General features: G+C 44.0%; 1 protein-coding gene across 2 annotated transcripts; it reads left to right on the top strand.

Moving 5' to 3' along the window:
• Nucleotides 1-202: 202 nt before the first annotated feature.
• LOC134495770 (apoptosis-associated speck-like protein containing a CARD) lies at nt 203-6819 on the top strand. Of its 2 annotated transcripts, XM_063301419.1 has the most exons (3): nt 203-1051; nt 3800-3859; nt 4791-6819. In XM_063301419.1, exons 1-3 carry the CDS (start codon nt 775-777, stop codon nt 5045-5047), a joined length of 594 nt encoding a protein of 197 aa, XP_063157489.1. In that variant the 5' UTR covers nt 203-774; the 3' UTR covers nt 5048-6819. The 2 variants fall into 2 exon arrangements, with proteins under 2 accessions (XP_063157489.1, XP_063157490.1); XM_063301420.1 differs by lacking the exon at nt 3800-3859 and having other exon boundaries at nt 211-1051.
• Nucleotides 6820-20643: the final 13824 nt, after the last annotated feature.

Consider the following 20643-nt stretch of genomic DNA (forward strand, 5'->3'; position numbering starts at 1 on the left):
AGGTGACGGACTCGTCCCTGGGGGAGCTGGGGGTGTTGACGACCGACAGGAAGCTCTGGCGTGGGCTGGTCCGTGAAGTCACGAAGAGTCGGAAGCGACTGAACGAATAAACAACAAACTGTAGCTCCATAAAATGAGTCGCAACTAACAAAGCTCATTGTTTTGTAAAACCATTAATTGTACCAAGAGAGCAATTGTTGTTTGCATAACTTTTTTGGGGGGTTTTAAATTTTGTGATGAATTGCCCAAAGTATCTTGAAGTTCCAAGTTGTTGGTGCTTTTAAGCTTCACATAAAGAGTTAAAGGTGGATTAAAGCTTCTTTATCCAGTCAGGTATCTCACAGATGTATCAAACTGCATCTCTTTTCCCCTCCTAAATGACCAGGGAGGATGAGAATTTGTTCGTTAGTATTTACAGACAGACCCACTTTGCACTTCTCTGTTGTAGCCCCCGACACGCCTGAAGATGCAAGGCGATGCCAAGCAACGTGCTAATGCTAACTCCTCGCTCCCTTGCCTCTCTCAGCCCCTGAAGAATTCAGGGGCTGCCAAAATGCACGTCTGAATCCGTAACTCCACGAGACCCTCCGGAAACCTCCAGAGTCCCGGCAGCAGCAACAGACAAAGGCCCCACCGTGGAGCGGAAAGCGAAAGTAGCGCGCAAGCCACCTTGCTCAAGCTCTCGACTCCCAAGTCCTCCCACTTGCGGACGTTTCCCGCTTTGCGCCTTTTTCCTCCCCAAGTTCAGCCTCCGGTTTCAGCGGAAGAAGCGCAATGGCGAAGAACGTACGCTGCCGCCTCGGGGATGCCCTGGAGGACTTGACGGAGGCTGATCTCCGAAAGTTCAAGGCGAAGCTCCACCAATTCCCGGTGAAATCCGGCAACGATAATATCCCCAAAGGGCGGCTGGAGAAGGCGGACGCGCTGGATCTGAGCGAGCTCCTGGTCGGTTACTACGGCGAGGATTACGCCCTGGAGGTGACGGCCGCGGTGCTGTCCGAGAGCAACTGCAAGCCCCAGGCGAAGGCGCTTCTCAGCGCCACCGGGAAAGGTAGCGCGTGGGACGGGCGGTGTCGGCAGCGGAAGAGGGAACTGGGCGGATCCAAGGTCTTCTCCCCCCGGTGCGTTGGACCTTAGTTCGCAGCCCAAGCTCTTCGGGGACGTGGAAGCCCCGTGCGCCTGGAGGACCACAGGTGTGGGGAGGTTGCGCCGGTTCTTGTCTTTATCGGACCGCCCGGTGGGGAGAAAAGCCTTTCAAACTGCACAGAAATTCTTCGTTAGAATTTTGAGTTATCTTTCCAAAGGTTGGTGATGAAATAGGTCTACCCCCTTTCTCATCTTTTATAAGACCTGCATGGAAACCAAACCCAACTTTATACATGATTATTTACTGATTTTTCAGCGTATGCCACCCAGCTCTGTATTTATTAGTTTAATTCAAGCATGTGTATAAGGCTTTTGAATTTAAAAAAAAAGCCACAGCCATACAATCCAAACAATGAAAGCAGTAGGCTGAAACAGCCCATAAAAGAATACATTAAAATGCCGTATACAACATACAGAACGCAATCAACAGCAACACGGTGACAGAGAGCGAAAGCAGCACTAAACAGTTAGAAGTCTCAGAGCCCTGCTAACTTACTGTTAAGAGGCCTGGGAGGAAAATGCATTGAGTGTTGGGGGTGGGGGCAGAGCATTCCGGCTCATTTTCCCCTGCGGTTGTGCTGCTGATTAAACAGTTTAAAGTGCACAAGTCACATACAAACAGCAATCTCATCCGTATGTTCTCTGCTCCGTATCTGAAAGCTGCTTCTTCATTCCACCTTAATCCCTTTAAATAATTCAGTAACACTATTTTGTAATAATGGTTTTAATTATATATAACATTTTACATTGTGAAACAATGTATGGTAATTTTGTTTCTTCTACATAATGTTACTTCCCTTTCGCTGTTGCATTTGCTTCCTTTATTCTCTTCCATTTTCTTAAGGATTCTTAAAAAACTTGAGATAGGCTGGCTGAGAAATAGTAACTACCTAAAAATCACCCAGTAACTATCTAAAATCACCCAGAAACTGAGTAGACTTGAACGTGGGTTTCCATGATCCTGGACCAAAACTTTAATCGCTGTGCCACAGAGGAGTGTTAAAATCTTTCTTCCCAACCCATTTAACTTGGTCAGGTTAGGAGAAACTTTTGAGTTTATTTTATTTATTTGTCCAAAACATTTATATGGCTGCCCAAGGTCAACCAAGGTGATTCTGGGTAGCTTACAGCAAATTCAGCAAAATCTAATGAACAGAATACAAAACCACAGTGCAGAAACTGATAAACAATAATGAAACCATGAAACAGAAATGGCAATCCAAATAGAAATAACGCCCTCATCCAGTCAGGATTCCGACACATCGTGACCCAAAGGCCCAGGGAAAGAGCCAGGCCCCATGATGATCTCTCCCAACTGCTTCGGGTATGGGTGAAAGAGGAGAAGGTAGAGGGCAGAGCCCTGAGCAGCCTGCAAAGCAGGGGCTAGACCATCTGGGGTTAATCCATTCCACTCCCCCACTGCGTACTGGAACTGGCATGGAGGAAGGAGGACAACCACTGGGAAACAGTGCCCCCCCAATCACTTAAGTCAGTCCACGAGAATACCGTGGTCAATTGTATTGAAGGCAACCGAGAGATTAAGGAGGGCCAGAACGAATGCATTGCCCTTGTCCCAAGCCCACCAAGGTCATCCAACGATGCAACCAGAGCTATCTTATTACTGTGGCCCAGCCTGAAGCCTCCCTGAAAAGAGTATCACTTCCTCCAGGATTAGGCTGACCATCTTCTCAACAACCTTCCCTAAAAAGGAGAGATTGGAAACTGGTTGAAAGCTGTCCAGATCAGTAGGATCCCGCAAGGGTTTCCTGCAGAGGGGATGGACCATTGCCTCTTTAAGAGCTGGTCAAACACCCCCCCCCCCCGCTTCAAGGAAGCAGAAACCACTGCATGGATCCATCTACATGCTCCCTCCTTGGAGAGTTTAATCAGCCAGGAACAGCATAGATCTAAAACACAGGTAGATGCACCCGCAGCACTGGGGACCTGTCTACTTCCTTAGGATTAACAGGTTCAAACTCCTCCCAGGTAACAGAGTGTGCCCCCATCATCTCCAATGGACCCGCCCAGCTGGAGTCCATGTCAGAGTGAATCTGAGCAATTTTATCCACCAGGTGTCAAGAACAGTCCTCACACTGACCCTGCAGATGCTCCCAAGGTCTGTCCTGCCCTAGGAGAGGTCACATTGCTCTGAAGAGAGCCACTGGCCAATGCTCAGAGGAAACAATAACAGCATATATAATATCACCGCAATAATAAAGGCTCTTACCTATATGGTCAGATTCACTCCTCGCTTTCCTCCAGCAGCACTCTAGGCGTTGTGTTATCCTCTGGAGGCCCTCCAAAAACCAGGGAGCACAGCAGAGTCTGCACACACAGAGAGTCTCCGTAGATGCAATCCAATCTAAAGCTGCCACCACAGCTTCATGCTAGGTGGAGACCAAGGACTCAGTCGAACTGGGTACCAGAGCCTCGGGTATAATCCCAAGCTGAAACCCAACGGGGTCCATCCGGCTGATCATATAGATCCAGCCTCCTTGTGCAGTTCACCTGCTGCCGCCACCTTCCACAGATTTTCCAGCTTCTCATTTTGAGCTGATCTATGCACACGTAATCTTTTAGAAAATCAGACAAAATTCTGTGTATTGTCCATTTATTGCTGGTTTCACATGGTAGCCTCTTTTTTTATTGCCAGGTGCTTGCATTTCGGTTCCGAATCCCATGCCCCCTTTCAGCATCCACTCAGGAAAAGCTGGTGAGTTCTTTAAGATATCCAAGCTAGGAATCAACGTGCATGGCTGTATAATTGCCATATCCCCTCACTTGGACCCCACGCATCTTAGAACAGATTGAAGTGGAACTTCAGTTTCATGCCAATCTGATTTCTCCCTAGAACTCCAAGGAACTCCAAGATGACATAGAACCCTGGTAGAGAACACCTGTTTGCCCATATAGACAATGGGCAACAAAGCACTCACCCATTTTCTCTTCAGGAGCCAATCTGGGAAGCCCATCTCTTCCCATTCGCTGAAGTAGAAGCCAAATGTGAAAGGTGCTGACTCTGTGGCTCACATTACTTCATAAGGACTTTCTTCACCTTTCTGCTTCCACCTCATACCTTGGGTTCAATTTTTTCAAAGTTATTTGTATAGAATGGTACAAGCTTGGCTCAGCCACACTGAGCCTACTACAACCAAGGTGTTTGTTGTCTCCCACAGCAGTATTCATAGAACCCCAGAATTACATTAACATTATTTTTATTTGAAAAATTAAATGATTGTAACCTGATGATTTATGCAAGGCATTGTATAATCTCCCCTAGAGACTGAGGAGTCTATTGGCTCCTGATGTAGCATCCATTCATCTTTTTAACGAACATTTTCCTGACTGTCCAGCTGTGCCTTGAATTGTGAAAAAAAGGGAAGCCATCGGAATATTGCAGAGAGGAACAACATACTTCACAGCATCCGTATCATTATCATCCGCAGTGTTTGTGGATTTTACTCCAAGACACAGGAAAGGATACAGAGAGTCTTGATTTCAGTTAAGAATATACATCCTGAAAGAGTCTTGGAGCACACAACTACAATCCCAAGGCTTCCAGCGAAGAGCGGGTTGGTGCTGAACTAGTGTAAGTCTTCAGTATAAATATATCCCTTCTTTTCTCTTCTCTTTCTTTTTTACAGAGGTGCATTTTGTTGAACGCCATCGGGAGGCCCTCATTCAGAGAACGGCCACAGTGGAAGCAATTCTGGATCGGCTGCATGGAGATGTCCTGAGTGATGAGCAATATCAAAAAATCGTGGCAAAGGAAACAAGCCAAGATAAAATGAGGGAGCTCTACAAGCTGCTGCCTAGCTGGAACCGTTCCTGCAAGGATTGTCTCTATGAAGCTCTGAAGGAAAAAAACATGTTCCTCATTGACGACCTCGAGGGACAGTGAGGCAGGCAACAGAAGTGAAATACCATCTCGGGGCATAGAAAATCCAGCTCCATAGATCACAAGGATCCCATAGAACTACGCATATAGCACCTTTACACATAGAACGATATAGTATCTTTACACATACAGGCTATATTTACAGTTGACCTGGTTACTGGATTGTTCCATTTTTCTGAGTTCACGGAGCACATCAAACCATAAACGAACCAAACAGGCTGGGTTCACTCAATATGCCATGTTACAGAAACATCGAAACAAATGTGGCATGATATGGGAACGCAGCTGCTAGATCTTTAAATGACCCAGTTAAGAATATTGTGTGAACAAAGCCAGTGATTATCATCACACATAAGAACTTCACTCGTTTTGCTCCATGCAAAGAAATGTGGAAATATCCCTTTGAGATGAAAAACCCAATAAGGGTAACTGCATTTGAGTGAAAGACACTAGGACACGGCAGGACACAGATCATCATCACCCCCTTGAATAAAGTTCATTGTCCTTTTCCTCTCTGGGGGCAGCACCTCCATAGCCTGACTGGATAAGCTGCGGTGAGAGCTCCATTCAGCCTCCAATGCTTTTTCAGAAAGTACTTTGGATTACTTGATGATTTTAAATGTGGATAGGATTGATGGAGGGAGGAACCAACTTAAGAGTAAAAAGAATGAGATTTTTTATTAATATAGGTTTTACTCTGAGCGCTTCCACTTTACATACAGTAGATCACGTCCACATTCCTCATTGCCTTGCCTATATATAGCCCTTGATTGCATTCCAAATCAAAAACTGCCTCTTATCCAAAGAAATATGTCAATTTATGCAAAAATAACAAGCGTTATCCAGATGTTATGGGGTGTGATTTCCCCAGTCCCTTCTCACTGGCCATGCTAGCTGGGGCAAGGGGAGCCCACATCTGGAGCCCACCAAGCAAAGTGTCTCTCCTGCTGTAGAGAGTAATTGGTTCTAGCCTCCGTCGTGAGGCCAAAGGTAGGGAAGCTGTAGAGCCATGTTTCTCAACCTCAGCAACTTTAAGATGGGTGGACTTCAACTCCCGGAATTCCCCAGCCAGCTTGGGAGTTGAAGTCCACACATCTAAAAGTTCCTGAGGTTGAGAAACACTGTCCTAGAGAGTAAGCAAGATGACCTCGGTAGAGATATACAGCAGCTGTTGCATAGGCCAAAGGGGCTAAAGAGTGTCGTTAAGTCCAGGCCGTCCAGATAACAAGAGGCGGCTCAGACAGACACCTCCCTAATTCACTGAACGATAAAGAGGAGGAGGAGGAGGAGGTATAGCATAACCAGACTTGCAAGATTCTGTTGTTATAGCCAGTCTCAATAAAAGTAGTTTTAGCCTTCCTGCGGAGCTGATTTCCTGGTCTGGTCTACCTAGTGGGGCTGGCAGAAGCTCAGGAAATAATTGTCCAACTGCCCAGATTCCAAGCATTCCTTTTACTGGACTGGAAGCACAAAAGCTAGTCCATGTTATTCCTGATGTTGTCTGAGTCACATGTCTAGTAAAATCAAGGTAGTCCCAGTGCAAGGTTGTCATTCTAAATGATGCACTGTGAAAGGAAGAAAGGATAGAAAAAGGAAAACAAATTCAAATACCAAATGGCTGTGAGTCTCAGCGGGGTAGCGGGTGGACTTTCTTTGATCCTGGTCTCAGTCTTAACATTCCCTTTTGTTCCTTCTATTATCAGACAATCTTGTCAAAATTCCCCAAATTTACACACAGACTTTGTTTTAGTATGAAATAAAGCATCTTCTAGTTATCTCTTACTTTGTTGTTGTTGTTGTTGTTGTTGTTTTAAGAACAAGGATTGCAGGCAAATGAATGTGTGGCTTCCGGAACTTTTTTGTTGATGCATATTCCCTTTTAATTCCCCGGTCTGAAATATTCTCGTGGGTAAATGATGGGATGGAGTGAGTTGGCATATCATCAAAGTGTTATTACAGCCAAAGGCCAGCAAGAAAACAGATCACTGATATGGGAGGCCATCTTCAAGATGCCTCCTCTGCTGCAGTCTTGAGGCTGGATGACAAAACATGGTATGATGTTATAAGTAAGCTGAAAGTTCTTGTCAATAGAAAAGCTACATAGTAATCATCTGGCTGCTCTGGCATTATTAGTAAAAAGGAGAGACTAAGATTTAGCACTACTGTAAATATTTTAAGCATATACACAAATGCATAACTGGAAGTTGTAGAGAAATTAGCAATACAAGCCAACAGATGATCTAAGCAAAGTGCAACGCAGATTTGCCCATATGCTCCCAATGCAAATATTTAAAGGAATCCGTTACAGAGAGGGTTGTGTTTTCACAACAGCTGCAACACATGAAAATGTAACTTTGTCTGAAATGTATTGTGTAAAGGTTTATTTTGACAGAACAAACACATTGTGTATCTTGTCGTAATGCACAGTTTTATTGCAGCTTATTAATTTTAAACTTCAGCATTACTTAGGATGTAAGTACTATAATGGTTGCGAATAAGGGCACCTTTCTGCCCACTTTGTTATACGGAAGGGACAGTTGGACATGCCCAGAGAAATGCAGAAATTGAATGCAGTGAGAATGGGAACCCTAAGAAGTGTATGTATAAAACAAGTGTCAAGAATTAATGGCTGCTGAATGAATATGGTCTGGATACAAAAGTGAGTGACCAGCATGAAAGAAATCTGTTGGGATGGTTCGGTTATATAGAGAAATTGAATCACAAAACAAATATGTAAAGGAAGAGCAAACGGATCAGTATTTGGGTGGGACGGATGAGATCCTCAAAAAGAAAGATGGAAAACTTAAAAGAACAAAAGGCAATATATGAAGAGACCAATGGAGGTGGTAGGAAGTAAGTTTGCAAGGGTAGAAAGGGAAAGGTGTAAACTGGTTTTAGGTGCAGGTATATTTACTTATTTTTTCCTAGTTTTATACCTTTAATTTCTCTGACTTATCTTCTTACTCCTTTTCTGTGCTCTGCATAACATTGCTTATTCTCAGAAGTGTAATGGGTATCTGTGCACATCCCGCATGTATGTAAAAAATATGGCCATGGGTGTTCGCAGACACAAATGCTGTCTACAGTGGTGTAACTAACATGGTGTAGCGGGCAGAATCTGGCTCAGTTTCCCAGTTTAAATGGACCTGCTGTGCAGCTCAGGAAAATGCCCATCAGGCTTCGGGCAGGCAGTTGCTCTGCAGAAGCCTGGGTGTCTGGTCTCTGCGCAGAACCAAACCAATGGGGGTATGGAGAGCAGGGCTCAGCCACCAGAGGTGTGTGGACAAGCCAACTGTAGTCACAAAGAGTTAGGGCGATCCTAGCCTCTGACTGGGTCAGCAACCAATAGCCAATGAAGCATGCCAGATCACAAAGATGGCAAAAATGTGGTGGGAAAAGAGAGAGAACACAAGTGTAAAATTGGAGCAGCTAAGGGCAACTGTAAGCTGCCTCGAGACTCGTCCTCAGATCTCCACAGCCGTGAACCAACATCCTAATAACTCTTTTTTATGCCACGTCCTCATAATGTTGCCTTGCTGGGGATATGCAGGGGATATGCTCTGCTCCCCTCACAATAGCACTTCCTGTTAAGCAAATTTCAGTACCTCGTCCCTCCAAAGCTGCTGATTTACCCTGAAACACTTCAAGAAATATTTTAAAAGATTACTGAAGTATTTGTGCAAAAGTCTTATATCATAAAGCAGCACTTCAGTGCAATCTGACAAAAATAGATTAAAAATTGTCTGTTCAGTTGTCAAGTCCCTACCCCACCATAGCCACATAATGCCAACCAGGTAGATATATTTATCTATTTATTTAGGGGATTTATATGGTCATCCGTCTCACAGACATGACTCTGGGTGGCTCACAGTGTGGAAAATAATAAAAACATACAAAAATACGAAACCCATTGCACCTGGGAAAAAAACTTCACTAGTACTGGGGAAATCTTTCCCTTATATCCTCATCTCTTTTTTCCAGGATTCCTCGCAGTCTCAGACAAAATTCTTTTTCTCAAGCTCAAGCAAGGTAATTTTATCCGATCCTCTTTTCTTTCTCCAAGTCTCTAGTCTCTATCTTACTTCCTAAAACTTCCACTCTGTCAGTTACTTCTTTGACATCTCCAGCAGACTTTTCCAACATTAACAAATCTTTCCTCCAATTCCAAAAATTTAAACTGGGTAACTTTAACAGTAAGCTCCTGAAACTTGGTTTTAAAAAGTTCCAAGTCCCCCACACCTCTTCTTCGTATTCTTCTCAATGCCATGGTCTATGGCTCCCTCTAAGTGCCTTAAGATGCAAAATACACGCAAAATACACGCAGAAGACCATGTGAAAGTAAAAGTCAAATCAAATTCCAGTAAGGCAGGGGAAAGTTCTCCAATTCCTGTTGTGTATATGTATTAGCCAATCCACACAAAGGGAACTTTTAACAACAGGCCACTTTCTCACAGGAACAGCAATACAACAAAGCACGGGTCCGCAAGAGCAGATCTGTCAAGAAGAAAGTAATAACAAATCTTAAAAAATCTGTTTTGTTTCTTTAAAAACATTTCATAGTCCCAGCTTAGGTCCTTGTGCTGAATAAACAAATCGCAAATTCCAAAATTAATCCAAAAACAAATATTCCCCAAAAATAATAAAAGTCACCAAGAGTATCTGCTTCTCTGTGCTGAAGAAAACCTCTCTTAAAGAAAAAAGTAAATAATTAATAAAGTGTTTTATAAATGGGGTGGTCATTCTAATGTCTGTACTTCGGCTTCAATGTGTTGGAGATCCTGACAAATCCAGCATACCTCATTAGCACATGTATGGTTGCTCTAGGATACAAACTCTCTATGTGCAAGGAAGCTGTTTGTGGCCACTCCCACTTCCTCTCTCTCTTCCTCCTCCTTCCACCAAGAGAAGCACACCGCTGTGTGCTGCTCTTCTCCATCTTGGGCCATGTGGTCAGGCCTAAGAAAAGAAGGATTTTACCCCTTTCTTCCATGCAGCTCTTAGCAGCTGTAGGGCTAAGGGTGAATTATGTTTAGGGACAAAAGAAGAACAAAGATTTCATCTTTTCCACCGAACATGAATGTAACTGAACCAAGATTAAAGTCAGTAAGATATTCTTTTTACTTCTTAACCTATTCTGTCTAAGCATGTGATTCTTTATGCTTGGGAGGGCTAAGTGTGTAAGATCAATAACCAGTGTTTCTCTGAGGTGCTCATTAAAGCTATTTTAAGGTAATATTCTTTTTCTGTGGATAGCTTCTCAGCTGTGCTAAGCTCTGCTCCATTTCAGTGGCTCTGGCAGGCCATTAAATGGCTTCACAATGTAGTCTTGAAAGAGATGACAGCCCCACCTCCCAGCCGCTCCACTCACCTGGCAATCACTGGAGCTGTTTTGCAATCCACTGGTGAGGAACAGCCATCTGGAGGACAGGTGGGATGATTTCCTGGATTCTCCGTCGTTCTGGAGAATACTTTGGGCTCCAGAGATCCTGCCCAAACTGCAAAAATGCCATGTTGGTGGGTCAGCTTGCAGAGCTCCCTGAGTGAGCCACTCAATCCACCACTGTACCCACCAGAGGAAGCTTCCCATTTCCTTTTTTTTTAATAATAAATTTTATTAGATTTAAGGAAAAAAATAAAAACTACAAAAAAACTACAAAGAGGAAAAAAACTAAAGTGCAAAACACAAAAGAGAATTTTTTTTCGATTTTACAAAAAGATGTGGCTTCCAACTTTAAACGGCAAGGATATACAGAAATTTCCACTATCAATCTCTTGCTCTATACTAAACCAAAACACCACATTATTTCTATAAATCATTCCACTGGAACACATAATAAAAATCATATATGAGTAACTTTATTGATTAGTCAAGCGACCATATAAGAAGTTGGGCATCACCCACTATAAGATATAAAAATACGATACCATAAAACAGATAAAATACAGTATGGTAAGATAAAATATACTATGGTAAGATAAAATATGATAAAATACAGTAGGGTAAAAGAGATAAAGTTGTAAGGTAAAATGCAAGATATAATAAAACGAGTAATAAAATACAGAAACAACGTGAGTTTAAATGAATTCATGTCATGTTCACCATTTCAATGTGCCTGGTACATGGGGGAAACCCGCCAGGTAAAAAACCCAGGCGCTCTGCTCAGATGGACTCTGGCTTGTCAGGCGGCTTTCGATAAGCTGAAGCACTGCTTTACACAGGAGCCCATTTTACAACATCCTGACCCCTCCAAGCCTTTTGTGGTTCAAGTGGATGCTTCTGATTATTCAATTGGAGCTCTGTTATTGCAAGCCGAGGGGCGGGTTGTTTAAAACCATGTGCCTACCTGTCCCGCCAATTCTCTGAAACAGAGAGACGTTGGCATGTATGGGAGAAGGAAGCGTTTGCAGTCAAAGCGGCCCTAGACACTTGGCGCCATTTGCTGGAGGGGGCTAATCATCCATTTGAGGTCTGGACTGACCATAAGAACCTGGAAGCCCTTAGTACGCCCCACAAGCTGAGCCCTACACAAGTTCGTTGGGCGCAATTCTTTAGCCGTTTCAACTTCAAACTGAAGTTTATTCCAGGGAAAAGGAACTTCTTGGCAGACGCCCTGTCCAGGCAGCCCCAGGACTCCGGCTCCGCGCTAGAGGTGGTCAGCACGCTGTGGACCCAGCCACAGCTGGGAATGCAGGCTGTGACCCGTAGCCAAACCCGTGCGCAGCAGCCTGCCGGCACTGACCCCACCCTGCAGGGCTCCTTGTCCATTTCATCTCAACTGCAACAAAAATTTCTAAAGGAGCTCAAAACTGACACTTGGTGGCTAACCAATAGAGACAATGTTACTTTTGATCAAGGACTGGCTTGGAAGTCTGCTCGCCTCTATGTTCCTGACAGCTTGCAAAAGGAGGTCCTCCTCCGTTCGCATGATGATAAGGTTGCTGGGCATTTTGGCTTTGTAAAGACTTTGCATCTGCTTCGCAGACAGTTTTGGTGGCCGGGTTTGTGCAAGGATGTCAAAGACTATGTGGCCTCCTGTCCTGTGTGCGCTATGTGTAAACGCAAAGTTGGGAAACCTCAGGGCTTGTTGCAACCAGTGGCCAACCCCGCTTGTCCATGGGAGGAGGTCTCCATGGATTTCATAGTGGAGCTCCCCCCCAGCCAAAGAAAAACTGTTATTTGGGTCATTAAGGACTATTTCTCCAAGCAAGCTCATTTCATTCCATGTGCCTCCATTCCTTCGGCGCCACAGTTAGCCCGCCTCTTCCTTGTACACGTGTACAGGTTACATGGATGCCCCACCCGCTTGATCTCAGACCGGGGTACACAGTTCACCTCTCAATTTTGGCAGGCATTTTTGAAACTGTCGGGCACTAAGCAGGCATTGTCCACAGCGTGGCATCCTGAGACTGATGGGGCGACAGAGGCGCTAAATTCCACACTGGAACAGTACTTGCGGGCTTTCGTGAATTACCAACAAGACAACTGGGTTGACCTCCTTCCCTTTGCTGAGGTTGCCTACAACAACGCTGTTCATCAAAGCACCGGCCAAACCCCTTTTCGCACCGTGTACGGCAGGGACTTTGTCCCAATTCCTGAATTGCCACAGCCGTCTGTCTCGCCTGCTTCTCCATCCGACTAGGCAACGCAGCTGGCGGACTCTTGGCCAATGATTCAGCAGGCACTAGCTGACGCCCAGTCTGCTTACAAACTGCATGCTGATAAAAAGCGTGTCCCGCACCCGTCTTTTCAAGTCGGGGACCAGGTGTATTTGTCTACCAAGTTCATCAAGTCCTCTCAACCATCGAAAAAATTGGCACCCAGTGACTTTTAAACTTGACTTGCCTCATAATCTAAAACGCTTACACCCTGCTTTTCATTGCAGTTTACTCAAACCTCTCACTAGCTCCGATCGCTGGCATGATCAACCTCCTCCTCCTCCCCCCACCATGATTGATGGGCAACAATACTTTGAAGTGAAAGAAATTCTTGACTCTCGCCAGCTTCGCAACACACTGCAGTACCTCGTTCGCTGGAAGCATTTTCCCCACCCTGAATGGGTGCCTGCCCCTGATGTTGCTTCTCCTCTTCTTGTTCATCGCTTCCACAATGCTTACCCTTCCAAACCGGGTCCTTAATTTGGGGGGGGGCAGTATGTCATGTTCACCATTTCAATGTGCCTGGTACATCGTAATGCCTCGCATGCCATTTCCATGGAGGGGGCTTACTCTAGGAGCGAGTGGATAATTCCACTCTACTGAAGTGTTATCTCTTGGCTGCTGTATTGGAATGTGTTTCGGTTAAGTCCTGGATTCAAGGTTGTTTTCCCAGGCTAGGCTAACGGTTTCCAGCACCTGGGTGAGGGTGGTTGCTAGGGGCGGGCAAGGGAGGGGTTTTCCTCAAGCAAGGAGATTTAGTTTGTATTTCGCGCGCTTTTGCTCATTCTCAGCTTTATTCGTATATGCCATAATATCCTAAATAAATCAGATTTCATTTAAGCAACTTCTTGTGAGTCTGAGTCTTTGGGTAGGCAACCATTACAATTCATCACCTTTACATGCCACCCCAATGTGTTCTATAAATTGTGTTCTTAGATGGACAGCCCTAACTATACACTTAACTGTTCTATTGACCACATACATATTTGTGCCCTGGGGGAAGTAACATAGTCTTTTGTTACGGTCTCAGTATGTGGCTGTCAATTAATGTCTGAAGGTGGGGCATATAGTTGGCAGTTAAATAGGACATGTGCAATGTCTTCTACTTCAGATGCTCCACAAACACATGTCCTCTCAAGGTAAGGCACTTGATGGAATCGTCCATGTTTGACTATAGAATCTAGCTGCTCAAATCTTGCTCTAGTAAGAGCTATCCTACAGTATTGAGTCAGACCCATTATCAGATATTTTTCTATTTGAAAGGGCAGTTTATGCTTGGCCAGCCATTTCGACAACCTGTTGTGTGCAAGTGACTCAATGTCTGTCTGGGCATGAACATCCAAGACTCTTTGTTCGAATATTGCCTTGGCCTGGTCTCCAGCTGAAAGTAAGTATTGTGATGAAAAGCCGAGGAATGTGATAGTCTGGAGGAGTTGGTTGATCCATGTGGAGGGTTGAGGCATGCCCATCTGTTCTTCAAGGCATATTTTTGGTAGTCTGTCAGGTTCCATCGGGAGAATCCTCCATCAGTAGTTAAGGACTTTGATTCCTGATAGACTGTAAATAGAATGGTTGCCTCTTTCAGCTCTTACTGCTGCTGCAGGTGTATTCCTGTCAGTCCCCAGAATGGCCCTTAAAAAGCGTGCTTGATTTTGTTCAAGTAAGTGAACAAAATCACTAAGTACAGTTACTCTTCGCCCTTACATTAAAATAAAGAAAAGAAAAAATTCATATAAACCTTAACCTTCTTTCTCCCCTCCAAAAAATAAAACATATTTAATTAATCCCTTCCTACCACTATTCTACTCCTGCCAACCTAGCAGTTCGAAAACATGCAAATGTGAGTAGATTAATAGGTACCGCTTTGGCGGGCAGGTAACAGCGTTCTGTTTAGTCATGCTGGCCACACGACCAGGGAAGTGTCTATGGACAAACACCGGCTCTTCGGCTTTGAAACAGAGATGAGCACCGCCCCCTAGAGACGGACACGACTGGTCTTAATGTCAAGGGAAACCTTTACCTTTACCTACCACTATTCTATACATTTCTGTCTACTATAATAAGAATCAAATTAAAAAGCTTAAGTTGTCTACTATTACACTTAATAATACAACAATTTTAATAATAATAACCAGATAAACATTCTTTAACCCTAATACAACATTTTAAATAATTTTAATGTTATAATCTCGTAAGAAACCAATTCAAACAGTAAATCCAAATCTTTAAAGGCAAATAGCATCAATCAGATCCTTGAAGCAAACCAAATGAAGATTTGTCCACCCCTATCCCCCTTTATAATAAACCAAAGCAGTTACATATCCCCACAGTATACACAAAGCTTTCCGTTTAATAAAATCAGACAACCCAACTGCCCCCCTCAAAGATTCCAGGTTCTTTTCATGGCATTCCACCAGGAGATCAACTATACATATGGCTTGCAGATCACTCTCTCCCTTGGTTTTCTACAACTCCTTTATCCAATCTTCATCCAGCATCTCAATAATAATTCCAATCTCAGTCTTAAATGTTCCTAGCGCTCTTAAATTCTTCAATTTCATCCACCACATCCACAACCTGAAGACACATTCTAGAACTCATATTTTCCACAATGTCCTGGATGTCTTGCATAAAAGCACAATAAAAGTCCGAAGAAATCTACTTAAAATCCTGGTGAAAATCAGAAAAGATCTGCTTGAAATCCTCCATGTCTTAGTAGATTATGGCGCCCTCTAGGAGCTTAACCAGCAAAAATCAAAAGTCCACAGCTCATTTACATGAAGTGAGAGTGAACCGAACATTCTCAAGGGAAAGCGAACAGAAAGCTGAAAGTTCAGATCAGCTGATTCAACGTATAGGAAAATACTAGTATCTTCAAATTTAACACAAAAATAATAACAGGAAGACAACTGTTTAGTCTCAACCTTTGATTCCTTTGGAAGGAACACAAGATCCAAACCTTAGAAGAATTTTTTTTTATTAAGAAGTAAACCCAAAAATAACGTTAAGCACCAAGAGAGCCAGCTTCTCCTCGCTGTAAAAAGTCTCTCTCGGGGTACAAATACTTTAAAAAAATACGAATTGGTGATTAAGAAATGGGGTGGCTGGACTTAGCATCCCGTTAAGGCTACAGGGTGGCTTGGAAAGTGGCGAAATTCCCCACCTCCCAGCTGGTCTTACCAGGCAAATGCAAATCTCTGTTTGCAATCTTCTGGCTACAATCAGCCATTCGGAGGACAGATGGGATGATTCCAGGAATTCTTAATCTGCAGAACATTTTGGGCTTCAGAAAGAACTGCCTGAGCCCGAAAAAAGTCACCATATTGTCAGTTCTGCCCGCTGAGCCAGCGGGCATAGCCATTCAGTCCGCGATCCCCACCCAAAGCCCAAGAAGCCCCCCATTTCCTGTAAGAACATTGCTCTGCAGCTTTGGGGTTCCTCTGGAATAAAATATTATAGCACAGGAAGTAGGGGTTTGGCAAGGTGTTCACGTTCTGATCTAGGAAAATACTGGAAACCATATTGGAATCTGTATGAGATCTCTAGCATAGAGAAGTAATATTTATTTCGCTTCCTTAATTTTCCCATAATTTTTAAAAATGCATGTAGATTAATGAAGGAGAACCCCTGGTTTAGTATCTCTAAATGGGATGCATGCAGATGTTGAACGATGGGCTCCCCTTAATTCCAGCCTAAAAGGCCAATCACCTTTTTGCTAAGGCCTCACTAGAAAAGTACTTTGGTTATAGGTTTTCCATTACTGCCACAAAGCACTGGAAAATTCCAGGAATACCAGGATTACAATATACTGTAATCTTTTAGCTCTTCTGAAAAAGATCCACAAGACGTTACTTGTAGAGTATCCCTGCTGACAAAGCTATAGCTGCGAACAGATTTGTTGGGACTAACCAGCTTCTGCTATAGACATTTATTTCTCAGCAGTTAACCTATGAGCATTTGTTTTTATAATTATTCGCTGCCCAGAGTCACTGGTTTGAGATGAGCAGCTATACAAATTGAATGAATGAATGAATGAATGAATGAACAAACAAACAAACAAACAAACAAACAAACTTTCCTGAGTTCTTATCCTCCTTGTCACCTTTGCTATTTTTTAACCTACCTTCTCTCCAGACTCCCAACAAGAGAAGAGAGGAGAGGAGATTTCCACTATTTCGGCTGAGGAAGAAGAGGATTTCCTCTTTTAAAAAAAAAAGCTCTGAATTAACCAGGCCTCTATTATTTTATTTGGGAAGGAAATATATTTGTGCAATTCTGCACTAACAGCATTCTGAAACGACAGCAGTGGGGATCTATGTGTTCAGATGAGGCAACCTCTTTTTTCCTCTTTGCAGTATGTATTCAGGAAATGAGGGAGGTTGGACTGGTTTTGTGGTGGTTGTTGCTTATTTGTCCATTTCAATCATTTGTCCCCCACTCCTCTAGTAAGAGCAGTGGTTGTCTAGCAGTTGGTTTAGTTCCTGCACCCTGCAGAACCCAGCCAGCTGCACAATCACGGCAGGCTCTCTTTTCCTCTTCTGAGGAGTTATTCCTACTTTGGGGTCTTCCCATGGGCTTCTTATTTCTCACAATTTTAACTTGAGAGATGCTCAAATGGGACATGGGAGGAAGAGCACACAAACCAGCTTGCCAGAAGACCAGGCAGAATCCTGAAGTCAGAGCCATCCCATTCCTGCGGCTATGCCCTGGTGGGTGAATGTTTTCCTTGGTGGCTGGTGATGTGCTGGAAAGGTGTGGCACCCAAGCCAAAAAAGAAGAAAATCGTCTTCCATATAACGGCTGGCATCCTCACATCACCGCTCAGCAAATGCGACTCCGGCAAGGCTGGGATTAGCAGTGGGGGCAGCGTGTTTTATACCAGCACTGTTTCCTGCCCGTTCAGGGACCTGAAGAGCGTTTTACCTCAGCCACTCTTGGTCTCTGGAGAGAGAGAAAAACTACAGATCCTAAACTACAGATTTTCCCCTTTACATTGGCCATGCAGGTAAAGATTTGCTTACAGTTAAGAGTCGAGATATGGAATGGTGTGTTTCATATTTGTTGACTAACGTGATTATTTTAGGGCTCTGTTTGGACTTTGACACCTGGGTTGGAAAAGACATTGTTTATTGGATTTGCCTATAGTTAATCATTGAGTTATGGGATGAAGCGTTTTATATCTGTTAATTGTTAACCAAGAGGAGGTGAAGAGATTGTGCAATTATTTACATGTCGTGATGAGGGTGGGAAGTCGCATTCTTTTTTCTCTCTCTTTGTTTTTTGCTTTCTTGCACTTTTTATTCTTTCTATTTTCCTTCTTTTTAGTTTAGTTTGCATCATCTTTTATTATTGTAGTTAAAACGATATATATGAAAAGCTGCTATTCATAATAGATAAAACAATCATTCAAAACAAGTGATGTAGATAACGGCATGTATACCATGGTTCCAGGCTGAATCTGAAGAATATATCTGTATCCCAAGGAGCGAAGCATAGCAAGAAAGAGGCTAGGGTACTACTGTAGCCAGACCAGCCGCTGCCTTAATGCTTCCTTGGTCTTGCAAGTCATCAGAGATACGTCTTTCCATTCTGGCTCTCCTGGATTCAGACAGCAGTCAAGGCCTAATCATCCTAAACATCAAGTTTCCTCCTTAATTCTTAAAGAGACAGAAGCATTGTCTCTGAGCCTGTGGTGAGGTTTTGCTAGTGAGCTTGACCCACCCACAACCTTGAAGCTTGGGAAACCATTACGTCTGATCCCACTTATGATATGCACAAGCCATGCCATAGGGTTTGGTCTCTCTCTGTTGTTAAGACTTCTGTGCCACTCCCTGTATACTCTGCACTTTGTTTCACGGTTGTTTAGCTCCTAAAGAAATGGATGATTCAAGTACAGTACCTTCTGCAGTTTGGCAGCAATTCCACTCACTGTATTGCCTCGGCTTTGCATCAAACTCACGTAGTCCAAATTGCACTTAACAGCATCCTTCCCGTTTAGGAAGGCTCCTTGGATTCCCCATTTCACAGTATTCCTCGTTCAAGACAAGGCTCAAGCCCTATGGTGACTTGCAACAGGTATTAGGACTATCCCTCTGTCTTGGTATTTCATACTCAGAAATTCTTAGTGCTCACGGCTGTGATCAGGATGAAAACACCACTAGTCAGATGCTACCTAAAGATCTAGCGGAGCGGCTCTTTTCGTCCACGCCTATTCCATATTCACGCCTACTCCTGGTCCAGGCAGTGAGGCGGTCTCTGCGGTGGAACACAGGCTGAAGAAGGCCTCCTTCTGTGCTTCTCACTATCAGTGCATCAGCGATCAGAGGGGCACACACACCGTCATCTGCCAGCGAACAGAACTTTCTCCCTCCATTTTTACCATATGAATTAACTAGAACCTCTTACAATTTACTATATCGTAATGGCCTTTGATCCTGTTCTTCACAACCGGAGAGTTCAGATTGCCTTCAGTACTATCCCTGTTGTTTTTTATGTCAACAATCAGGAATGGAGCACATTCTCCCTACCTCCTAGAATTCACCATCCAGTTCTGAGATTTGTACATTCACCTGTCACCATTCACGTTTCGGATTTGAACAAGGTAGATATTCAGGAACTGCAACACGTGAATGGAAACCGAATCATAGTTCCACAGTGGAATCTGCTTGCCACCGATCCCTTCACAGCAGCAGAGGACACTCAACATCTATTCTGAAACAGGTCAGGCATTTAAGAAGCCTTCCTTTTTTCTTGTACCAGTTTCCTCCTTCCTGCCTTCCTGCTGGTTCCCTTTATCACTGGAGTTCATCAGAAGTATCTCAGGGTGCATTTCCCTGCATTCTGCATCAGACTCTATCGAACTTAATTTTCCATAGCAGGCAAATGGGCCTCCTGATAACGGTCCCTTCTGCTCACAGAGCTGGTGGACTATGTATCTTCAGGGCAAATTCTCTATTCCTGTCCACAGGAAGAAGGTTGCTCTGAGATCAGATAGCACCTTCCTTCCTAAGGTAGTCTCTCTCTTCCACTGAACTTACAGTGTTGCTGTTCACCCAGCCTTTTCTACTGAATTAGAGCATCCTGTGGACGCTCACAGGGCTCTGGCATTCTACTTGGTCCACACGCACAATTCTCTTGCGCCAAAGATCTCTTCCTTTGCTAACGGAATAAGAAAAAAGGGGTGTCAGTTTCACCATTGTGTGTGTGTGTGTGTGTGTGCGCGCCTTCGAGTCAGCTTTTGACTCTTGGCCATTGCCTGGACAAGTCCCTGCAGTTTTCCTGGCAAGATTTTTCGGAAGTGGTTTGCCATTTCCTCCTTGGTAGGACTGAGAGAGACTGGTCCAAGGTCATCCAGCCGAGTTCATGCCTAAGACTGGACTAGAACTCACAGTCTCCCGGTTTTTATCCTGATGCCTTAACCACTACCCCAGGCTGGCCCTACAGTATGGTTACACCATTGCAATATGCTGAGTGGATCACTGCTACCATCTCACTGGTACTCCTTAGCAAAAGAAAGTTTTTCCTCTTACAGCAGATCCCGCCTGCTACTACCTCAGCCACCTTAGATGCCAGCATTCCTTTTCAGGTTTGGGCATGGCTGTAGCCTGAGTGCAGCCCTCAGTGTGCATATGCCATTACTATTGGATTTTAGATTACACAGGATGCCTCATTTAGCAAGATGGCCTCTTCTTCAATGATCAGGCACCTACTCCCCTCCTTCCAGGTAAGCAAGCTACTCCTAAGTGTGAGGCGCAGAGTCCACAGAGGAGAAAAACTTGTTGTTTACACAGGTGAACACTTGGAGAACCGCAGTTACAAGTGAGGAAGCTGCTATTCTGGCTTCGTTTGTATATTCCTGCCTTTCACAAGTGCAAAAAGCAGCTCATCTAAGGATACTCATATGCCCATCAATAGACATCCCTTTGCCTTAGGACATGTGTTCC

Source organism: Candoia aspera, chromosome 4 (genome assembly GCF_035149785.1).
Source record: "Candoia aspera isolate rCanAsp1 chromosome 4, rCanAsp1.hap2, whole genome shotgun sequence".
NCBI lineage: Eukaryota > Metazoa > Chordata > Lepidosauria > Squamata > Boidae > Candoia > Candoia aspera.

Excerpts from the sequence above, each read along its gene's own strand:
- LOC134495770 (XM_063301419.1), top strand. The coding sequence starts at position 775 with ATGGCGAAGAACGTACGCTGCCGCCTCGGGGATGCCCTGGAGGACTTG. Across the intron at positions 1,052-3,799 it reads TCTCAGCGCCACCGGGAAAG|GTGCTTGCATTTCGGTTCCG; the intron begins GTAGCGCGTGGG and ends TTTTATTGCCAG. Across the intron at positions 3,860-4,790 it reads CATCCACTCAGGAAAAGCTG|AGGTGCATTTTGTTGAACGC; the intron begins GTGAGTTCTTTA and ends TCTTTTTTACAG.